The 19,338-nt window shown below is 36.4% G+C and overlaps 1 protein-coding gene and 1 long non-coding RNA gene across 3 annotated transcripts in view; one reads left to right on the forward strand and one right to left on the reverse strand.

The window, feature by feature from the left end:
- The first annotated feature begins 65 nt into the window (after positions 1 to 65).
- LOC124155963 lies at positions 66 to 11,285 on the forward strand. The gene is made up of 3 exons (XR_006864248.1): positions 66 to 241; positions 10,098 to 10,256; positions 11,198 to 11,285. It is a non-coding gene; the product is annotated as an uncharacterized LOC124155963 (long non-coding RNA).
- The window catches only part of LOC124155962 (solute carrier family 13 member 5-like), a 29,284-nt gene continuing 14,620 nt past the window's right edge, over positions 4,675 to 19,338 (reverse strand). For both annotated transcript variants that reach the window (XM_046530202.1, XM_046530201.1), the window contains 8 exons: positions 18,949 to 19,080; positions 18,695 to 18,817; positions 11,855 to 12,046; positions 11,288 to 11,373; positions 8,267 to 8,347; positions 7,646 to 7,839; positions 7,072 to 7,209; positions 4,675 to 4,808 (listed from right to left, as the gene is read on the reverse strand). In XM_046530202.1, the coding sequence (XP_046386158.1) occupies positions 4,695 to 4,808; positions 7,072 to 7,209; positions 7,646 to 7,839; positions 8,267 to 8,347; positions 11,288 to 11,373; positions 11,855 to 12,046; positions 18,695 to 18,817; positions 18,949 to 19,080 (1,060 nt within the window). In that variant the 3' untranslated portion in view covers positions 4,675 to 4,694. The remainder of the gene's footprint in view (positions 4,809 to 7,071; positions 7,210 to 7,645; positions 7,840 to 8,266; positions 8,348 to 11,287; positions 11,374 to 11,854; positions 12,047 to 18,694; positions 18,818 to 18,948; positions 19,081 to 19,338) is intronic.

Consider the following 19,338-nt stretch of genomic DNA (forward strand, 5'->3'; position numbering starts at 1 on the left):
ACAATTGCCATACGATAAACGCAAGTTGTTATGGCGGTAATCGAAATTCAGTGGTGAAAGCTGAAAGCAAGAACGGCAAGAACCCTACATAGCTGAAAGCATGAACATATGCATGTTCATGATTGAAAGCATGGTCCTACCTTCAGTGAAAGTCGGAGGGAAAATTATAAATCACAATCAATTATGCTTAAGAGTGCTGTTCCGAAGAAATTTGTGATTCATTTCACCGAGGCAGGTTTTGGTAGGTTTGTGTATCTGTTAATGAGGCGTTGGTGTTATGTATTGTGCGGTCGCAATTGGTATAAAATTATTCAAATTATTAGATAGGGCAAGAGAATTGACCTTCAAGTTGAAATGCTCTCTAGTATTATTTAATATTCGTCTTCAAGTAAATTTATTTTTATTTTACGGCTAGAAACTGCGATATGTGCATTGAAATACCGTCGTCGTCTGTAGCCTATAGCTTTATGTGGTTATTTAGCTATACCTGTAATTCTGAAAACAGCATTTTTGACCTATTACATCGGGGCTTCTAACTTAACAATCAAACGTACACGAACATCCATGCCTATGACAGTGGTAACCTACCCGGGCGGGACTCGAACCCGCGACCTCTTATTGGCTAGCACTTTACCCCACCGCCGAGACTGGCTTATGTCACTTTTATTCAATTTTGTAGCTCCTGGCAGAGTTAAAAGTGCCTTAACCCCTATTTAGCTGATGAAAGGAACACATGGTGTGAGCCGATTGAGGGTTTGCATTATTTTAGCTGCTATTTGACTGAAATTACATTTATTTGATCATTCCAACGGCAAGTAACACTTTACACAACAGTCTAATGAAATTAGATGGCCACGGAAAAAAATAGTCGGCAGATCGTGACTTAAAATAAGTTCCAACAATAACGAAAAGTGTGTTTATAATACTAATGAATAACGATTAAATATTAATGTTGGTGACTATTAATACTATTCTTGGATAATATCATAACTTGAGACTGTAACCGAAGCAATAATAAAAATGAAGATAGCAGCAAAGCTATGGGAGAGGCGGCTCAATAATTCATATGGCTGGGGTCTGTAGCAGAGTGCTATATGTGTTGCTGGCTGTAGGAGAAGAAATGAATAGAAGAGCATATCTGGTTACCATGACACATTAATCTGAGAATAAGATATTTCCCGGCAGCATGGGCATCCTCAAAAAAATGCTGATGCCTAATTCCATTATGGACAATATACTGGATTTTCTCATGTAGAATAGAATAGTTCATTTTGTGATTGATAGGCTTCTGCAAGAAAGAGAGAGAGACACCAGTGGTGTACTCTCAAGGCTCTGTAACCCAAGCGCAGCTGACAGCTCTTCGACTGTAACATTTAGGTATCAGAATCCACCTTGGCTACCCAGAAATCTCACGAAGCGTCTTTGTACAGATTTTAGCTGGTTAATGTGATCCAGTTGTTAGGAAGACCAAACCATAGAAGAGTACTCCAGACAGTGGCATAACTAGGAATATGCTTTGAGGGGGATGGGATGGCCAAGGGTGGCGAGTGGTGACCCTCCCAGGCAACTGGGAAAATTTTCGATCAAATTTTTGGTATGCCTGGATATACATTTTCCATTATTTTGGCCCTAAAAAACTAACTTAAAGTAGATGTAACTATTAAATTTCAAAACTAGGCAATAGTTTTAAATAACTTTTTTATTTCTCTGAGGATTTGGGCTGGGGGATGTGCCCCCTCAATCCCCCCCATAGTTACGCCAGTGACTCCAACGGTGGACAAACCAGTGCTCTAAAAAGCTGCAGCATCAGTATCCAGTCCATGCTTGGCAGTCCAACCAGTCCCTGGAATATAAAGGTTCTAGAGCATAATTTGTTGATGTGGGAGCGAAATTCAAACATGCGCTCAATCCACACACCAAGGTCATTAATCATATCACACCTCTCGACCGCTCTAGGAACTAATCTGATCTCAAGATGTTGGCCCTTCTACTGTAAGTTGTTGGTTTAGTCTTGTTGGGTTTTGCAAACATCTCATTACAGGAGCACCAACGCAGAATGTCACTAAGAGCCTCTTGCAAAACATGGCAGTCATGGTGGGATACAACTTCAGCAAAAAGCAGAAAGAGGTCATAAATGACTTATTTGATATCATTAAGAAAACATATAAAGTAGAAGGGGCCTCAGTGAGAGCCTGAACTTTGATCAGAGAGGTAACTCTTGAACCATAGCAGCACCGTACCAATAACTCCATATCCCTCCAGCTTTCCAAGAAGACGCCAGTGGCTAATCCTGCCAGAAGTGTTACTAAAATCGATGTGTAATGCATCAACTTGTTTTCAGTGACTGAGGGAGTCCATTATGAAACACTGGAGGGTCAGCAGGTTAGTATCCGTTGACCTGCCGACAAAGAATCCATGCTGCTCATCGATGAGAATGTTATCGAGGAGAGGTTGCCTGATATCCAGAATAGGGTAGTTTCCTTCATCAAAGAAAACGAAAGGCATTGATTGCGATTCGTTACCCACCATTAGTGTATTCATAATACACAAATTATTTGGTTTTTGAAATACCGGTTTAGACGAATGGCAAGGGTCAAATTTTATCCTCATTTGAAAAAGGCCAGATTGGCGCCCATGCGATTCCACTCCGCATGACGTCACAGGGACCTAGTTTCTACACGAGAGGATAGGAGTTATACATCGTCTGAGGTTACCAATGCATGCATGAGGCACAGAGCTCAGGGAAACATGTCTTAATAATCACCTATTAAAACTGGCTAAGGTCGGAAAGTTTTCTTCGTTTGATAAGGTATTAATAAACCTTTTTTAAGCCAAGCGCTACCATTCAGCAAGGTACTCAGCTATCCGCTAGCATCCTGCGATGTATCAGCGCTAAGCCTCGCCTCAAGGTCACCTCACCGGGCGGGAGGGGGAACCAGAAATACGACGTACGGAGATATTTCCCGGCATTCATACTTAAGCGTCGCGTTTTCGCGCGCTTGAAAATTTTCACTTTTCATTTAATCGCGAAAAATAGATGTTGTCATTTAAAAATCTAAAAGTGCGAAATAAGTACTCCAGGAGTAATAATCTTTCGATTAAGGCAATAAAAAAATAATAGGAAACCACCCTATTGCCTGGAACATATTGTATCACAATGGGTCTGCAGTTGGTAGCTACACAGCATTCACCAGACCTCATGATTGGTATTACAAAACCATCCACCAAAGAATGGAAATGCTCAGGTGACCAGAGTATCCTCACTTATGACATGCACCCCATTTTTAATGCTGCAAGAAAAGAAAATTAGGTGTATGTGGTACCTACATGAAAGATTACAGTTTCCAGCAATTTTGACGGATTTAATTTTCGAAACTTTGAGGCAAAAAATCTTACTGATAATATTCATTATTTGGAAAAGTTAACAAATCTATAATATCAGTATACATATTTTAAGAACCTTAAAGAATGATTCAGACATTGTTGGGTCAACTTAGTAGAATATCCTCATGATGATAGTGGTAATAATGATGTAATTATTTTCCATACAACTGTTATTTGGCCCATTAAAGGAACCTCGGTAATCAATATTGGCCCTTGGTATGGTATTTGAAGAAAACTAAATTGTCCACTATCACTTTTACTGATCCCCCAGCAGCCCTCTATGTTGTGAACTCTAGTTCTGCTGTAGAATGATCCATTTCTTCTGGGTTCCATCATGAGCATTGACTTTGGTGGACAACAGTTTCTGGTCCATTCGCGGCATCTGATTTGTTACCTTCACTTTTGGCCGAACAAGACCAATGCTCATCTTTGTAATCTGCCCAATTTTCCTTTAAAGCACTTTGACCTTAAGATGGCTTATGTGTGAGTGAGAAAATTCCATTCGGGAAAAATTATTTGCTTTGACCAGAATTAGAACTTGAATCTCCTGAACTAACAATGATTTTTCCTCTGTGTAATGTTCTTATTTTTGCAGTTATCGGTAACTCTGGAGGTATGTTGCTGGCTAGTTCACAGTTATTCCCTTAATATTTAAGATGGCTGGTGGAATGTAGGCAAAACTGTTGTCCACCAATGTCAACTTATGAGACAGGAAGAAATGAATCTTATTACATCTGCACATTGTCACGAAAATCTATGCAGTAACTATTACCTATGTAAACTTGTATGTGGTCTTCCCCTTTCTCGAGGATATCAAATGCCGATTTGTGAATGAAAAACTTTGCTGTTTCTACAATTTGGAACTTTATTTTCCTGACTAGTTTCGATACACTGTATCATATTCATAGGACTAGCCTAGTCTGGCTAGTCCTATGAATATGATACAGTGTATCGAAACTAGTCAGGAAAATAAAGTTCCAAATTGTAGAAACAGCAAAGTTTTTCATTCACAAATTAGTAAGATGGATTTCTACTACGTGAAGGCCTCTACTATTCAGTGCATATCAAATGCTTTGATAAGTTAGAGCACATGATAATGGTCGGGCTGCAGTGAAGGACAGAGACCTATTGATCACCTTTTATGTTCTAGTATCCATCTTCATGTATGTTCCAATGTTAGTGGAGCATCCAAAAATAATTGATCCTAATGTTGTTTTCTTGGCTAGCTCTTATTGCAATACTAAAATATAATTTATTCTCACCTATGAGGTTTGTAATGAAAGTCAATGGTTTAAATAGATAAAAAGGGTTTATTTTGCCCAGTCTGGAAATTCGGTGGTATCAAACAAAATTGGGTTTAAAATCTGAAACACAGTCATTGTCGTTACCATACAGATGATACTCATCACTGCACCAGCTCTCATCTGTAATGAAATTAGGAGTGAAAAGTTTTAATTGTTTATATCAAGTAATGGGAGAAAATCAATTGAATAAGAGCACATCTTAAATAAAAGATACTCTAAAACCTCAATGGCATTTCATTGTTGCGTAACATTCATGGGGAAAAAAGTAAACCTTGGTTTACAACTTTAAGTGACATCTCTGAATGGGTAAATAGCTGACTCACTAGTTAATGTATTTACATTTTTTTATATTTTGGATTTCGATATCTACAAACCGTGGTTTCAGTTTCCTATAACTCAACTGTAATGAAAAAGGGCTGTCAATATACATTTACTTACTACCCCACAAGCCACCCAAAAAGGCATGTGGCAGGGGGTGTTCAGCAATGGCGCCGACTCCATGAGGCCTGAGGGGGCCCGAGCCCCCCCAAAAATTCATTACATATGCGAGGAAAAAATGTATCAGGCTTCTCGTAGTGTCCAGATATAGAGATTCGAGTGATCAGGGTTCTAATGTTGATCATATGACTTCTAAAATGCTTAAAAAAACTTAAAATTCACTACTTATAAAATTTACCGGGGCAAGGTCCCCAGTTTGGGCCCCCCCAATATTTTTTGTAAGTCGCCACCCCTGGTGTTTAGACACCAGCCGTTTACACATGTACAGCAAATGCTCTAACAAAATTACAAATAGCTTTTATTATTATTAAAATCAAATTCCCATAGCTATCCATCTGGCAAAATATCTCTCGAGTCTCTAGTGGCTCCCAGCCTAATTGGCTTAACATCTGTGTAACACTTTCTGCATGCCAGTAGCAGTTTCTGATAAATTGTGCAGCTTTCAAAGTTGCCTCAATGTACATGTTAGGATGGTTAATCTCAACCATATTTGTCTGATTTGGGAACATTATTTTCAAATCAAGGGATTAGTTTTTGAAAGACTAGATTCATCTGTGAACCTAATCATTGGGGAATATTTATGCCTCAAAAATCTTTGATGTCTCATTTTGTTTTTACAATTGACTGCATATGTGACTTGAGTTGTAAAATCAGTTGAGGAAAGGTGATGTCACTCAAAATGGGACCAATACAACATGGCTTTTTGTCATTGATTGTTGTGAACATCCTCATAAAGCTTATTCATGATTGATATTCATTGTACTGACTTGAAAAAGAGTTAGCCACTCTGGGTAATTTCTCTCCATGCCTATACCAGTTTTGTATTTACAGGGTGGCCACTCTATGGAAAAACTTGAAAGTCTGGAATTTCATTGTGTCTAGAAGGTTGAGGAAAATGACGAAAAATTCTGGAAATATAATTTTTACTGTAAAATTCAATTCAACATGTTGGCTCATTTTCTTATAAAGGTATATCTTTGATATTTGAATGTACCATTTCCTATTTGTCATTCAGAAAGTGCTTCTTAACGTGTTAAAATGTATTTGATTAATGTGAATTTTATTTGAGGTTAATATTTTACTGCACTTAACGATGATTTAAAATTTGAAAGCATAAATATTATACATTCAAAATGCATATTATCAAACTGTCTTAAAAATTGCAAAAAGTCAGGGAATTTCAAATCAACATTTGAGTGGCCACCCTAATTTTGTCATCAACTTTTTATCACACCCACCCGGAAGAGGAAGGACACAGAGAAGAAAAGTAATAAGGGGTTCCCATTGTGATAAGCAAGACGAATCCCCAGGGGCATGTTTGGCATCAGTAAATCTTGGCTTGGAAGGAGAGAGAAAATGGGATTGGCATAATCATGCGAAGGCAATATGAACGAACTGACAAAATCCAGAATTTAATAATTGTAGAGGATATCCTATGGAAGGATTTTCTCTAAAGTTTTCTCTCGATATGCAGTATTGGCAGTAGTATATTTCCACTACACAGAATTAATTGGTTATAATAATGATTCAATCTCGAGCATGGTAAAATATGAATTTGCTACTAATTAGTTAAGGTTTTTTGGGCTGCCATCTGACTTGAGGAAAGAATTTCAATGCCGGAGAAATATTATAGCATGTTATTTGGCTATACATGCTCCACTCTAGCTAATTTTTTCATTACAGTTTGCTTCATTTTTCAGAAAGGTAGTTTAGATTTCCTTTAGATGCTGTTGCCTATTTCTTCTCTCCTTCCAAGCCTTGGTTTTCTGATGCCTGATTATGCTACGTTATATGATAAACCTGGGGTGTCCTCTTGCTGATCACTATCAGAATTTTGTGAGTTAAAAATTCTTCCTATTATGTAATAAACAATACAAATTCCTACCATATATATTGTTCTCAAATTAGATGCAGCTTGAACGATTGCATTAGCTGGTGTCCCCACTGGAAGCATAAATGCGTACGAACATGCCAGTGTTGTGGGAATCATCAAGTATAATGGGTTGATTTTAATTGTTCTAGCCTGGAATAAATTAACATATTAATACATTTGATTAATTAAATCATTTGGTTCTTTTTAATCGATAGCTTTTTTAACCCTTTGGATTTGGGCTTTTGTGATAATATCTCTTCTGGGAGTTTATTACACTAATACCCATATATTTGGTTATGCCAAAGTATAGTTCATAACATATTGGTTTAAAAACTACAGTGATCGAGAAACTTTTGTTTCTGTGTAGTGGCAGGCCATGATATTCTCAATGCTAGGATTGTATCTGTAACCAACAGTATACTGTAGCTACTATAGGTATAGCTGTAGCTACTATAGGTATAGCTGCTATGGAGTAGTGTGATGGTGTACCCGGAAGGGGCCATTAATTTGAATAAGTGTTTTTTGAAAATTTGTTATTTTAAAGGTATTTTAGTTACTATAATGATATTGGATTCTCAATATTTACCATTTCACCCAAAACTGGCAGGAAAATGTTTGCACATGAAGTGTTTGAGGTCACTTGAGTTAACAAGCAAGCACAACTTGATACGATTGTGGCAATCATGAAAGGAGGCAAACTTGAAAAGACTGTCATTTTTTGTCCAATCAATTTAGAAAGACCAGATTTGGCGAAGCCAGTGGCCATAGCAAATCCACCACCTAAAAGTGTAAGATCATGTCATCATTCATCAGTTTCAATACTGCATTACATAAAATCACTATCAAAATTTTTGATCAATTTTTCTACAGCAGTGGTCTACTTCAATTTCTATCGGAGATTTTAATGAATTTTTGGTCAATTTTTTAGCGTTTTACCTTGATGTCTAAGTTTGTTTGTTATTGACATTTCTTTGTTTTAAGTGAGTTTAGTTTAACCCATTGAGAGGCTGGGGTCCCATGAGGAGGCTGAGAGACCACCCCTTCCTGCACACGAACACAATGATTCATTTTTGCTAGTGGGACGAGCAGTCAGAGTTAATATGCAGCCAATTGAGTTTTTCATTTCATACTGCATCTTTGAGGCCTAAGAGCTCATTTGACCCTTTGATATTTTGATATTATAAATAATCTATTAAAAATGACATACCTAACAATAAAATTAAGCCCCATGGCAGTTTCTTGTGTATAAAGGACCATTTCAAGAGAGCTGGGCTTACTTCATGGTTTCCTGTTGAAGAAACAATTTTCTTACATAATCTGTGATGTAAATAGAAAAGTGGAAGTAGGTATGGTGGCTGTAATTAGAACATAAGTTTCTAATATAATATAACTTATATTGGAAATGAAGTTTTTTCAAATGTATTAATATAAATATGAAAAAAGAACTATTTGTTAAAGGATGTTGGAGCCATTTAGCCATGGTCTGACAATGCATTCCTCTATTTTTAATGTTGCATGTCATGGTTTCTGGAATTTTGTAGTTGTGGGTTGTAAAAAAGTGCCAGATCCTCATCCATTTCTATTTTATAGTATCCCTAAATTAGTTCAAAGCCTGGATCACGTTTTCCTCCGTACCATTTATTCCATGACACTTCCCAGGCCATAGAATTGTTATTTATCTCCTCCTGTATGTACTGTATACTTTTTTAATTTAGCCTTGGTTTATCCTTAGAAATATAGTTTTTGTGGTTGGTAATAAAATTTTTTGCTTTGCTTTTCTGATTATCGACAAAGACATTGCATTTCTGAGGAGGCCTTTTTCAGGTGCCACGTCGCATTTAAACCTTTTGTTATTCATTGTGGCAACCCCATGTTTACCCTGCTTGCCACTTGGTGAACCATTGTTAAGATTACCAGCATGGTTAAGGTATGAGGCCTGAATGGCCAGCCACCCTACCTTAGTGCAGGCCCAGCTTTGCCTAACTTTGGTGATCTTATAGGAATCAGTATGCTGATGTGGCCAAGCCAATGCCCAGGTATCCACTTATGTCTACAAACCTCTCTATAATTGAATCATGAATAATTGGTCGAGGGTGAACTTTTATATCTGTTGTCTCTAATGTTAATCCCTGTCCACTGTTATACTATGAACTGTGTTACAATGAAGTAATATGTACATATGTTTAGGGTCATGAGTGATTAAAGGAAAATCATAGCATAAGACTGTGTTGCGAGATGAAAATATTTTTAAGTTCAAACAGATTAATCCAACATTTTATATTACCTTGAAGTTATAGACAGTATCTATTTCCTAAAAAGTAAATCATACATAATTTTATCTAGGGTTAATACGATTATGTATTTTATATGCTACAATTTCTCTCCTCAAATGTTCATAAAAAAAGATTTTCAAGTGAGCATACGGTGTAAAATCGGTGTACACATGTTCACTGTAATTCTGGTCTCTGGTCTCACTGAGAAGACATATTCCTGACTTACTACTACAATTTTATGGTTTAATCTTTAGCTTTACCAAACTCACTTTGCCATGAACACACTCACAATTGATGGAGCTATTGCATACAACTATCTATGTTCTAGATCCCATTTACTGGAAATCTCACCATTGTTATATGATTTGTATTATTTTTTTAAACCAAAATGGTATTCAAGCAAAGGATTCAATTGATAACATCTTTTCAGGTTTGGCATTGGGTAAGGCTGTTTATAAGGCCAATGTTTTGATGAGAAACTCCGTCATAGTCATCAGTATTAGCCCTGAAGACGATGACGGAGTTTCACATCGAAACATTGGCCTTAAACAGCCTTATCCAGTGCCAAACCTGAGAAGATTTAATCAATACTACTCAGGGGGAATGCCTGAAATCTTTTAAAGGATTCAATGGCTTATCATGCTGGTACTCATGTAATCAAAATGTGTGTTTGCACTCTAATCTCCATGTTGCAACATGAACCTCGGTGATGGAATGGAGTGACAACCCTATGAATATAGTCTTAGCACAAGTCCTTCCTTGTAGGTGCCACAAGTTGCAATGCAGCCAGGACATGTTACTTGAAGACCAGGTGTTTGGAATCCTTGAAATAGCATCATGGTATGAATGTACAAGTCACAAAGCATCCAAAAGATTGAGAGATCTATTTGCACTGAATGCTGTGTAAACCTTCTGACCAACGTGGTAAGTTCAAGTTTTTAATAAACTGAAAACTGTATCTTGTATGTGATTCACAGTTAACATTAGGGAATAGGTGATTGCAAATATGTGTATAATAATGCAGCTTTTAGAAGGAAAAATAATGGCTGATAGAAGTAGGAATATTATCCAGTAGGATAAAGCACGAAATCCAAAACTGTTGAACAGCATTCGTTGCAAGTTAAAAAAAAAAAACTCAACAAGTCAAAGAACTACATCTGATCTGGAAAGGCACTTCTTGAAAAAAAAACTATGGATCCAAAAAGGCAAGATACTGTGTGATCGAATGAATATGGTTTTGGGCCTTAAAATTATATACATATCTCTCTTATAATAAACTCAGTATGAATTGGACACATACTTGGAAAAATTTTTCTTAAAAACATGTTTTTGTCATAAGTATTTATAAAATAAATAATATAATTTTACTTTCACTTATAATTCAACATATCAATCAATTTAAATGAATACCCTCTTCGCAAAAACACATGTCCAGGGTTATTATTCACAAAGAAAATTGGGAGCGACGACTCGTTCTTTTACCTCACAAATCCAATGTACACACAAATTGCCTACACAATCAATAAGTACTTCTGGCGAAACATGGGGAGTGCCGACACGTACAATTGGACACCACTATTTTCATTACAAATACTCTCCCCTTTGTTTGTTCCACGTCGTCATCCAGAAAGAATTGTTGTCCATTATCACGTTATTCTCATTGTTTCTTCACGTCGTCAACAAGAATTGTTACATTAAATATAAGAAATAGATGGGGCCCCTTACTACAAATAGACAGGGATCATGTTAATTGCCACTCATTTACAACTGAATGTGATACTGAAGTAACTATGCACAAATTCAAGTAAGGATGACCATTGAACATTAATTGTACTTTGTACTGTTATTCTGTGATTCTTTTGCAGCAAAATAATGGATGAATCTGCACTTGGTCTTTAGCAAGTATTTGAATGCACAGTGTTAAAATTTAATTTTGAATAATACGTAGTACCCACCTGTACATGATGCAAATTTACTATCAGCTGGCAGAAGGAAAAGAAGGAGCACAAAAAATATGGCTGGTGTTGAATCAGTTATCTCCCTGAGTACCGTAAAAATAGAAGATAGAAAATATTTACATTAATATTACGAAAGGATATGACGATTTGAGTGATTTGTATTTGAAAATAAAACCAAATCAAAGCTATAGCTCATTTAGCATTGCATAATTTATTTTTACTGAATTTGTCACCCTTTTTAAAATAAACTAGGATATACATATAACCTCTATTATCCATTGTTGGGTCCTTATTAACCTTTTTTTGGGTCTCCTTTCAAAGAGTTGTGTTCTACTCTTTCATTTTCATTTCTCTGTTTTATAATGTTATTATGTGGAGGATAGATCAGTAATATCTTACAAGAATATTGAATATCTTATTGTGGGCATAATGAAGTCTTGTCTTACACCATATCTCATTTTTGCAGAAAGTGAAATCTTAATGTGAGTGAATAAGTTAAGTTAATTTGAGTGAATCTTTGACTCTTAATTGTGACTTGGTGCTGAGGGTGAAAGTAGAACTTACTTGTCTGATATAATTTCTGCCCATCCAGTGATGAATTGTGGAGCTCGGAAGATCCAAGCTAGAATAAGTGTACCAAACAGAATGAGCACAGAGAGTTCATGTTGAGTTATTTTCCCCAAGGTATTGTACTTATCTTGTATCAATATTCTTACTCGTTTTTCTGCCTCTGGGCCTCCAGTGTCCAGTCCACCCCTGTGAGATAAGTTGTATGCTTAATTGTTATTGGATCTAGGTCATGAAGACTAAAATACATTCATTTTTTTAACCTTAAACATTACACAATTTTTCACTTCTGAAACACATTACATTCTGAGTTGAATCTTTTTAATGCCAAGGTATTTAAAGTGAAATGCTTGTGTGATGTCATTTTCAATGGTTAGGCTCTGTCTAGGCTCCCTCTCCTCAGTGATGTGGATAAACCGTGATAGTTTTTCTTTCATGTGGCTTGCTTCTACTACTGTATGATTAGCTTTTGTATGATCAATCTTGCTAAATCTTCAATATGTATTGTCATAATGTCCATATATAGTTCAGAACAGATGATATTTTTACTTGAATTGATGTTTCATCTAGAGTCGTGTTCTATGAATTATTTTGTGTGGATTCTTAAAATTTTCTCTTTCATTGTGCAATTACTGATAGGTATGATCATGATTTTATTTTTCTTCCTATCCTATCATTTTTTCTTTTCAACCAATCATGTTTTGTCCCATGGTTTGTACAGCACATTTGGACATGGGGTCATGGAGCATCAGGGCAGCGGAGGTTTCTTATAGTAATCACAGCCGAAATCCGGGTCATTGTGCTTATTCACCAATATTTTAATAGTCAATTTTTATAGAACATAAAAAATTAAGAGACCTTAAATTTTTTTAATCCATCACCTTCTTCTTGAGCTATACATAATGAAAAATCAACAGCCCCCTTTAAGATAAGTTGTTTATGTGACATACTATTGCATATGACATATGTGCATTAGGGTGGTCCTTATTTTTAAATTTTTAAAATTTCTTTTGGGACGCCCCTCAGTTTTGTTCCATTTGGTGAGACAATTAATTATGGAAATTATTTTTGCAATCGCATACTGGGAAAAGTGCCGCACCGCATTCAAAGTTTTGAAATTTTTGTATTTATTTTGGTATTCTGATATTATGGTATTTTTGGGTGTTTTTCAGACATAATTGAATATGATGTCACACTCTGATTATGCTATCACTTTTTTGTCCTCTACTATGACTCTTTAGACATTTGCAGGGTATCATCTCAAATTTCTTTCATTTCTGCCCTTTGGTTCCCGAGATATCACACCGAGAGTGAGCGCACGTCACCTCAGTCAGACACTTTGGGTGGCACGCAGGTTGTATACTCTCAATATTAGTTGATCATTCTCACTCGTTGTAAAAGCATAAAATTCTCGAAAAATTTTGACAAAGTATGTTTTTTTTTCTTTCAATGATTCCTAAAAGAAACGTTCATACGAACTTTGTTATTGTGAACTTACGGTTTTTTGGTTCCCTGAGCCTAACCAGAGCCTACTGTACTAGATAGGTGGGGGAGGAGAGGCCTTAGGTTTGGTAGATTTCCGAGTTTTGATGGATCTTCGACCATCAGAGGTTGCTAATGAGGGTAGGATTGCAGGAGGAGAAAGGAAAGTTTGGCGATGGCACAGCGCACAATAGTAAATGGCACATCATGGGTCTGGGCGTTGACGATATGGGCATAGGATAATGAATTCCCAGAAATGAATCCCCCCTCTTTTCCATTCCCGTAAAGGAACTTTTACAGTGTTATTTCTCAGTGACCATCCACCTGTATGCATTAACATATTCCTGGAATTTTTACCAATCAGTGCCACTTGAGAGAAAATTCATACCAATGAAATTCCTGTGATGAAATTTGGAAAACTACAAATTAGGCATGTAGGACAGGGGCTCTCGAGAAGATTACAGGACGCAGTTGCAGATATTATGAAATTTGCATTGCAGCAATATTTAAAAAATCACCTGAGAAAGGACTACAGAGAACTCCTTGAAGCAACTAATATTTTTGTATCTGGATCCTCTGCGAGGGATGTCATTTTGCACTCCTGGGGCTTTGCACCATGCTAAAGAAATGTCCGAAGCTTTGTATTGCCTGACAATATATTTATTTACCGTAAGGAGTTTCCTTAATCGGCATTGGAGGAGAAATCTCGTGATGTGTGCCTGTTTGTTGTGCATCTTTATGTGGAGGCCAGGATTACTGTGCCAAATCCAGGAGAGACTCCTAGGCGAGATTTTTTTTTCAAAAATCTTTATGAATACAGAAAGTCTGATTGTGGAGTTAGTGGTATGGCGTTGTGAAAATTTTGGAACCATTTATGGTACTTTTCCCCAGAAGCTGTAGCCTTTTGATTTTTCATTAAAAATGTACCATAGGAGACGAAAAAGCGAATGGTAGAGGCCTTAGAGTCAGATATAATGGAAAATGGAGACTAGTTACCGAAACTCATTTCTGTTTCTCCAAATGGTATCTTCCACTTCATTGGCAAGGGACTCGAGGATTTTATTTCTAGACAATCGAAAAATCTTTAATAAAGATTCAATATCCCTGTGACATTTCTATCAAAGGATCTGGTTGATTGGAAAGGTGACGAGACATATAAGAAAGGAATAAAGCTAGTAAAACATTTGCGAGTAGTCAATGATACTGCTGAAAGAGGAGTTAAATTGGTGGAAGAGATTTATAAAATCTAACAAAAAATAAAAGCCAGAAACAATTTTTGCTGAAGGTTGTGACTGAATGCAGGAGAAAATTTCCAGACTGCCTAAGAGCAACTTTATCAAAAGAATTTTGAGAACCTTTGTGTGCAATAAAAAAGGACACTACTATGGGAAAAATTTTATCCCATGATATTGGGTAGTTGTGGAAATGGATTTGCTAATAAAAATTGTAAATGTAGAATAAGAGTTGTTGAAAGAAAAAAATATATGTTCATTTTACAAATTAAAATATGCATACTTTCAGTCATCCTTTTAATTTCATTAAACATGGAAGATAAATACTAATACCTCATAAAAATCTAGTTTTCTAGTTCGTACAAAACATCAACAGATATCCCAGGAACCAACGGGGAGAAATGAAAGATATAGGATATGCCCTGTGGGGGATAATTGCCAACTTCCATCAGAGGCTCAAATCAGAAATTTCTCAAAATCGGACATTATTAATCACCACTGCTCGGGCCCCAAAGTTTAAGATTTTGAAATTAGATGGAAGCACTTGGATATAAGATTTAAATATGGAGAATAAACCACAGCTACTATGCCTGTTTTGGTAATAAACAGTGATAAATATAGCATTCAAGGTTATATTAATGAAGTTCAAAGTTTATGTAAAGAATTTTATGCTTTTACGACAAGTGAGAATGATCAACTAATATTCATCTACATCTACATAATACCCCGCAAGCCGCCTAAAAGGCGTGTGGCAGGGGGTGTTAGGACACCAGCCGTTTACAGCTATTAAAAAAAAAAAAGAAGAAGAGGTGCTCTAACGAGGTTGGGACAAGCGTTTATTGAAGTCCTTTATTGTTCGGGGGAAAAACGAATTCTTATATCTATCCGTTCGGCTAAAAATCTCTCTTAATTTATCGCTTCTGTCGGACCTGGAAATATAGTGTGGCTCTAAGATTATGTTCTCTGTGTCGCTCTTAAATATATCCATTCTCAATTGCTCAAGCAATCTAAGCCTAGCGCGCAGCCTCCGAGTCTCCAACGGCTCCCAGCCTAATTCGCTTAACATCTGGGTAACACTGTCTGTACGCCCGTAGCGGTTTTTGACGAAACGCGCAGCCTTCCTTTGTATCTTATTCAGCTCGCGGATTAAGTCTTTCTGCACTGGATCCCATACACTCGCTGCATATTCAAGGTGCGGTCGGACGAGAGCGAAATAGCACCTTTCTTTTACTTTCTCATCCGAAAATCTTCCCACAATTGAGAGTATACAACCCGCGTGCCACCCCAATTGTCTGACTGGGGTGGCACGCGCTCACTCTCGCTGCGATATCTCGGGAACCAAAGGGTAGAAATGAAAGAAATTTGAGATGATACTCCGCAAATGTCTAAAGAGTCATAGTGGAGGACAAAAGTGATAGAATAATCCGAGAGTGACATCATCTTCACTTATGTCTGAAAAACACCCAAAAATACCAAAATTTCAAAACTCTTTGACTTATTTTTGAGTGCGATGGGGTACATTTTCCTGTTATCTGATTGCAAAAATTATTTTCATGATTAATTTTCTCACTAAATGGAACAAAACTGGGGGGCATCCCAGAAGAAATTTGAAAACTTAAAAAATAAGGACCACTCAAATGTACATATCAGCTACTCCTTTCCTTGTTTACACCTTGCATTGTTCATTGCTGTTTGTGTAATGTATTGTTATTTAGGGTTCTTCCTTCATGCTAAACAAAATTTTTGGAATCCAAAAAAAGATTGTAAAGATCTATCTGAACTACTATCTGTAGTACTGGAGTACTGTCTGTGGTACCGGAGGCATTACAGATATCTTTAAAAAAAATAGACCTGCTTACTGTGCCATCTACATATTTATATTTATTGTACCATGTGTTTTATTGGGGGAAATTTATCTTTGTTCGTTAAAAATTTATTTTATCATGAACACAATACCAGACATACAACTGACCTACATGTGTTTCGGCCAAACTTTAAGGTGGCTTTTTCAGGTCGCAGAGTAACATATATTAAATAGTACGATGCCCTTCCTATGCATTTTAAAAATCATTCCTACAAGTGTGCATTCAAATGCCAATCAAGCAAGTTCTTGATGTCAAAGTGTTTTTAGTGTGGAAGAGTACTTTTTTTTATGGCTGTGTTGATATTTTGGTTCCTTTTTTTAGTCATTTTCATATTTGTTACCTCCTTAATCTGTCCTGTGCATTCCTGTAATGTCTCTGGAACAGCATAGGTTATAATCATTGTTATTATTGCACTCTTGCTATTAACTTTTTTCCTCAATGTGTAGTTGTCTACGAACGAGTAAATGAACCAAAACTCTAATGACATCACCATCTCATAGGAAGTGAATGTCAACTTTTGCATTTTTCTATTTTAAAATTACGAGACTGGCTGAATGAGGTAGATTTTTTTGTCTTCACCTATCTTTAACCATCCATATGCTGAATCCCTATAGGTACTGAATTGTGATTTCAGATCTGAGTGAATGACTCCATTGTCATTTTGGGGGCCTTAAACTTCAACGGTATATAATAATAATAATAATTTTTTATTCACCGAACTGGCAATATACATTGCATGGTTTCCATTTATAGATACGACATTCATGTCATTATTGTACTTTTATGCCTCTGATGTTATACAATTTACCTGCCAGATTTCTAGATTGCATAAAAGAATAGCCTTTTGGCGGAGTAGTAAATCGATTTAAGTTTATCTTATTATATTTGTCTCAAATTATTTCCTTTATCTGCTGTCGTGCCTTTTTGCCATTGGTGCTATGGTCCCTGTGTCAGTGTGCCAGTTTGATGGCTCCCTTGCTGTTTTAGAATTGGGTGGTTTCCTATTTTTTTTTATTGCCTAAATTGAAAGATTATTACTCCTGGAGTACGTATTTCACGCTTTTAGATTTTTAAATGACAATATCTATTTTTCATGATTAAATGAAAAGTGAAAATTTTCAAGCAGGTGAAAACGTCATGGCTAAGTATGAATGCTGGGAAAAGCCCACGTGACGTCATTCTGTTTCTGGCTGCCGCCGTGTGAGGCCTCCTTGGTGCGAGGCTATGAGCACCGCTACTATGGAGGTGGCCAGCAGGTAGCACTTGGTTCAATTAAGGATTATTAATACCCTATCAAACGAAGGAAACTTTCCGACCTTAGGCAATTTTAATAGGTGATTATTAAGAGATGTTTCCCTGAGCTCTGTGCCTCATGCATGCATTGGTAATCTCAGACGATGTAGAACTCCTGAATACTCTTATAGCATCTGGGCCCCTGTGACGTCACGCGGAGTGGCATATCATGGCCGCCAATCTGTCCTTTTTCAAATGAAGGTTAAAATTGACCATTGACCTTCATCTAAACTGGGATTTCTAAAACCAAATAATATGTATATTATGAATACACTAATGGTGGGTAATGAATCACAGTCAATGCCTTTAGTTTTCTTTGATGAAGGAAACTACCCAATTGCCTGCTATAATTTATTTTTGGGAAAATGTATTGGTGATTATGTTGTGAATGCTACCAAGCAGCAGATAATATCTATCGGATATCTAAACAAGGTTGATGTATCCAAAACACTTTGTTAATACATGATGGATAGTATGACAAGGTTACATAGGTATCCTATTTCAAATGTCCATGATGAGTTGTAAAAATAATGTTACATAGATATCCAAATGGTTATATCAGTGATATTAAAACAATTGTTATTCCAAACATTATCCATAGGTAGCATATGTTCAGTATAGAATTGACACAAATGTTTTGCTTAATGTCTGGGGAGTACCAAAAACCATAATAATCATTATCTAATCATTAGATGCTGTGAAGATATATAAGAGATGTTGCAATATGGACCTCCATGTACACTTTTAGACATTATTGCAATATTGTTTGGCAGGTCCTTTGGATATTTTACAGATATCCATGCAACTTCAATTAGATCAATATGGATATTAAATGAATGTCATATGTTAATGCCGACAATGTTATCTGCATGTTGTTGGGATATTGATTACTGCTTGGGTATGCACCAATTTTCGTAAGCATAATATCAGGTTGAAATAAAGGTACTATTTTGAGGAAATCTTACCTAAATAGTCTCAAGAAATACACTTGTAGCCAAATCCAAGCAAAAAAGGTGCACAGTAGCATGATGGGAACTGTAAGAGCCATCCAGGCGGCAAAATTGACCGGAATAGATTCTGGGAACATGCTTCAGTGTAGTTTCCCCATGAGATAAAATAAAAAAAATATGTAATGCAAAATATTTGTGTGGCTAACATGCATGAAATATAGAGATACATAATTTCATACTAATATATAAGTTGATGCTAGATTTCATACCTTTTGAGCATTCCAACAAAAATGAGGTTTGTACCTGTGCCAATCAATGTTCCTGTCCCACCTATAGTGGATGCAAAACACAGGCTTAGGAAGTACCCGGTTGTCATTTTGTCTGCTGTCTCAACTGGACCACTGGAAAGATGAGCATTTATTGTCGTATGTTCACATTGCAAAGACTTTTTATTAAGAGGTAAGCAATATTTTCGGTTACTGATTTTTGTATATTAATTTAGCTAGATCTATACTTGAATACTTGAATTATATGGAATACTTGAATACTATACTTGAATTAGTGTGGAATCCCTGCTACTTGCTGAAATATGAAGCTGCTGTTGAGGTTTCAGAACAAAATTGTAAGATTGGTTGTTTTTAGATTTAGCATTGAAAGAA

This window comes from Ischnura elegans, chromosome 3 (genome assembly GCF_921293095.1).
Source record: "Ischnura elegans chromosome 3, ioIscEleg1.1, whole genome shotgun sequence".
Taxonomy (NCBI): Eukaryota; Metazoa; Arthropoda; class Insecta; order Odonata; family Coenagrionidae; genus Ischnura; species Ischnura elegans.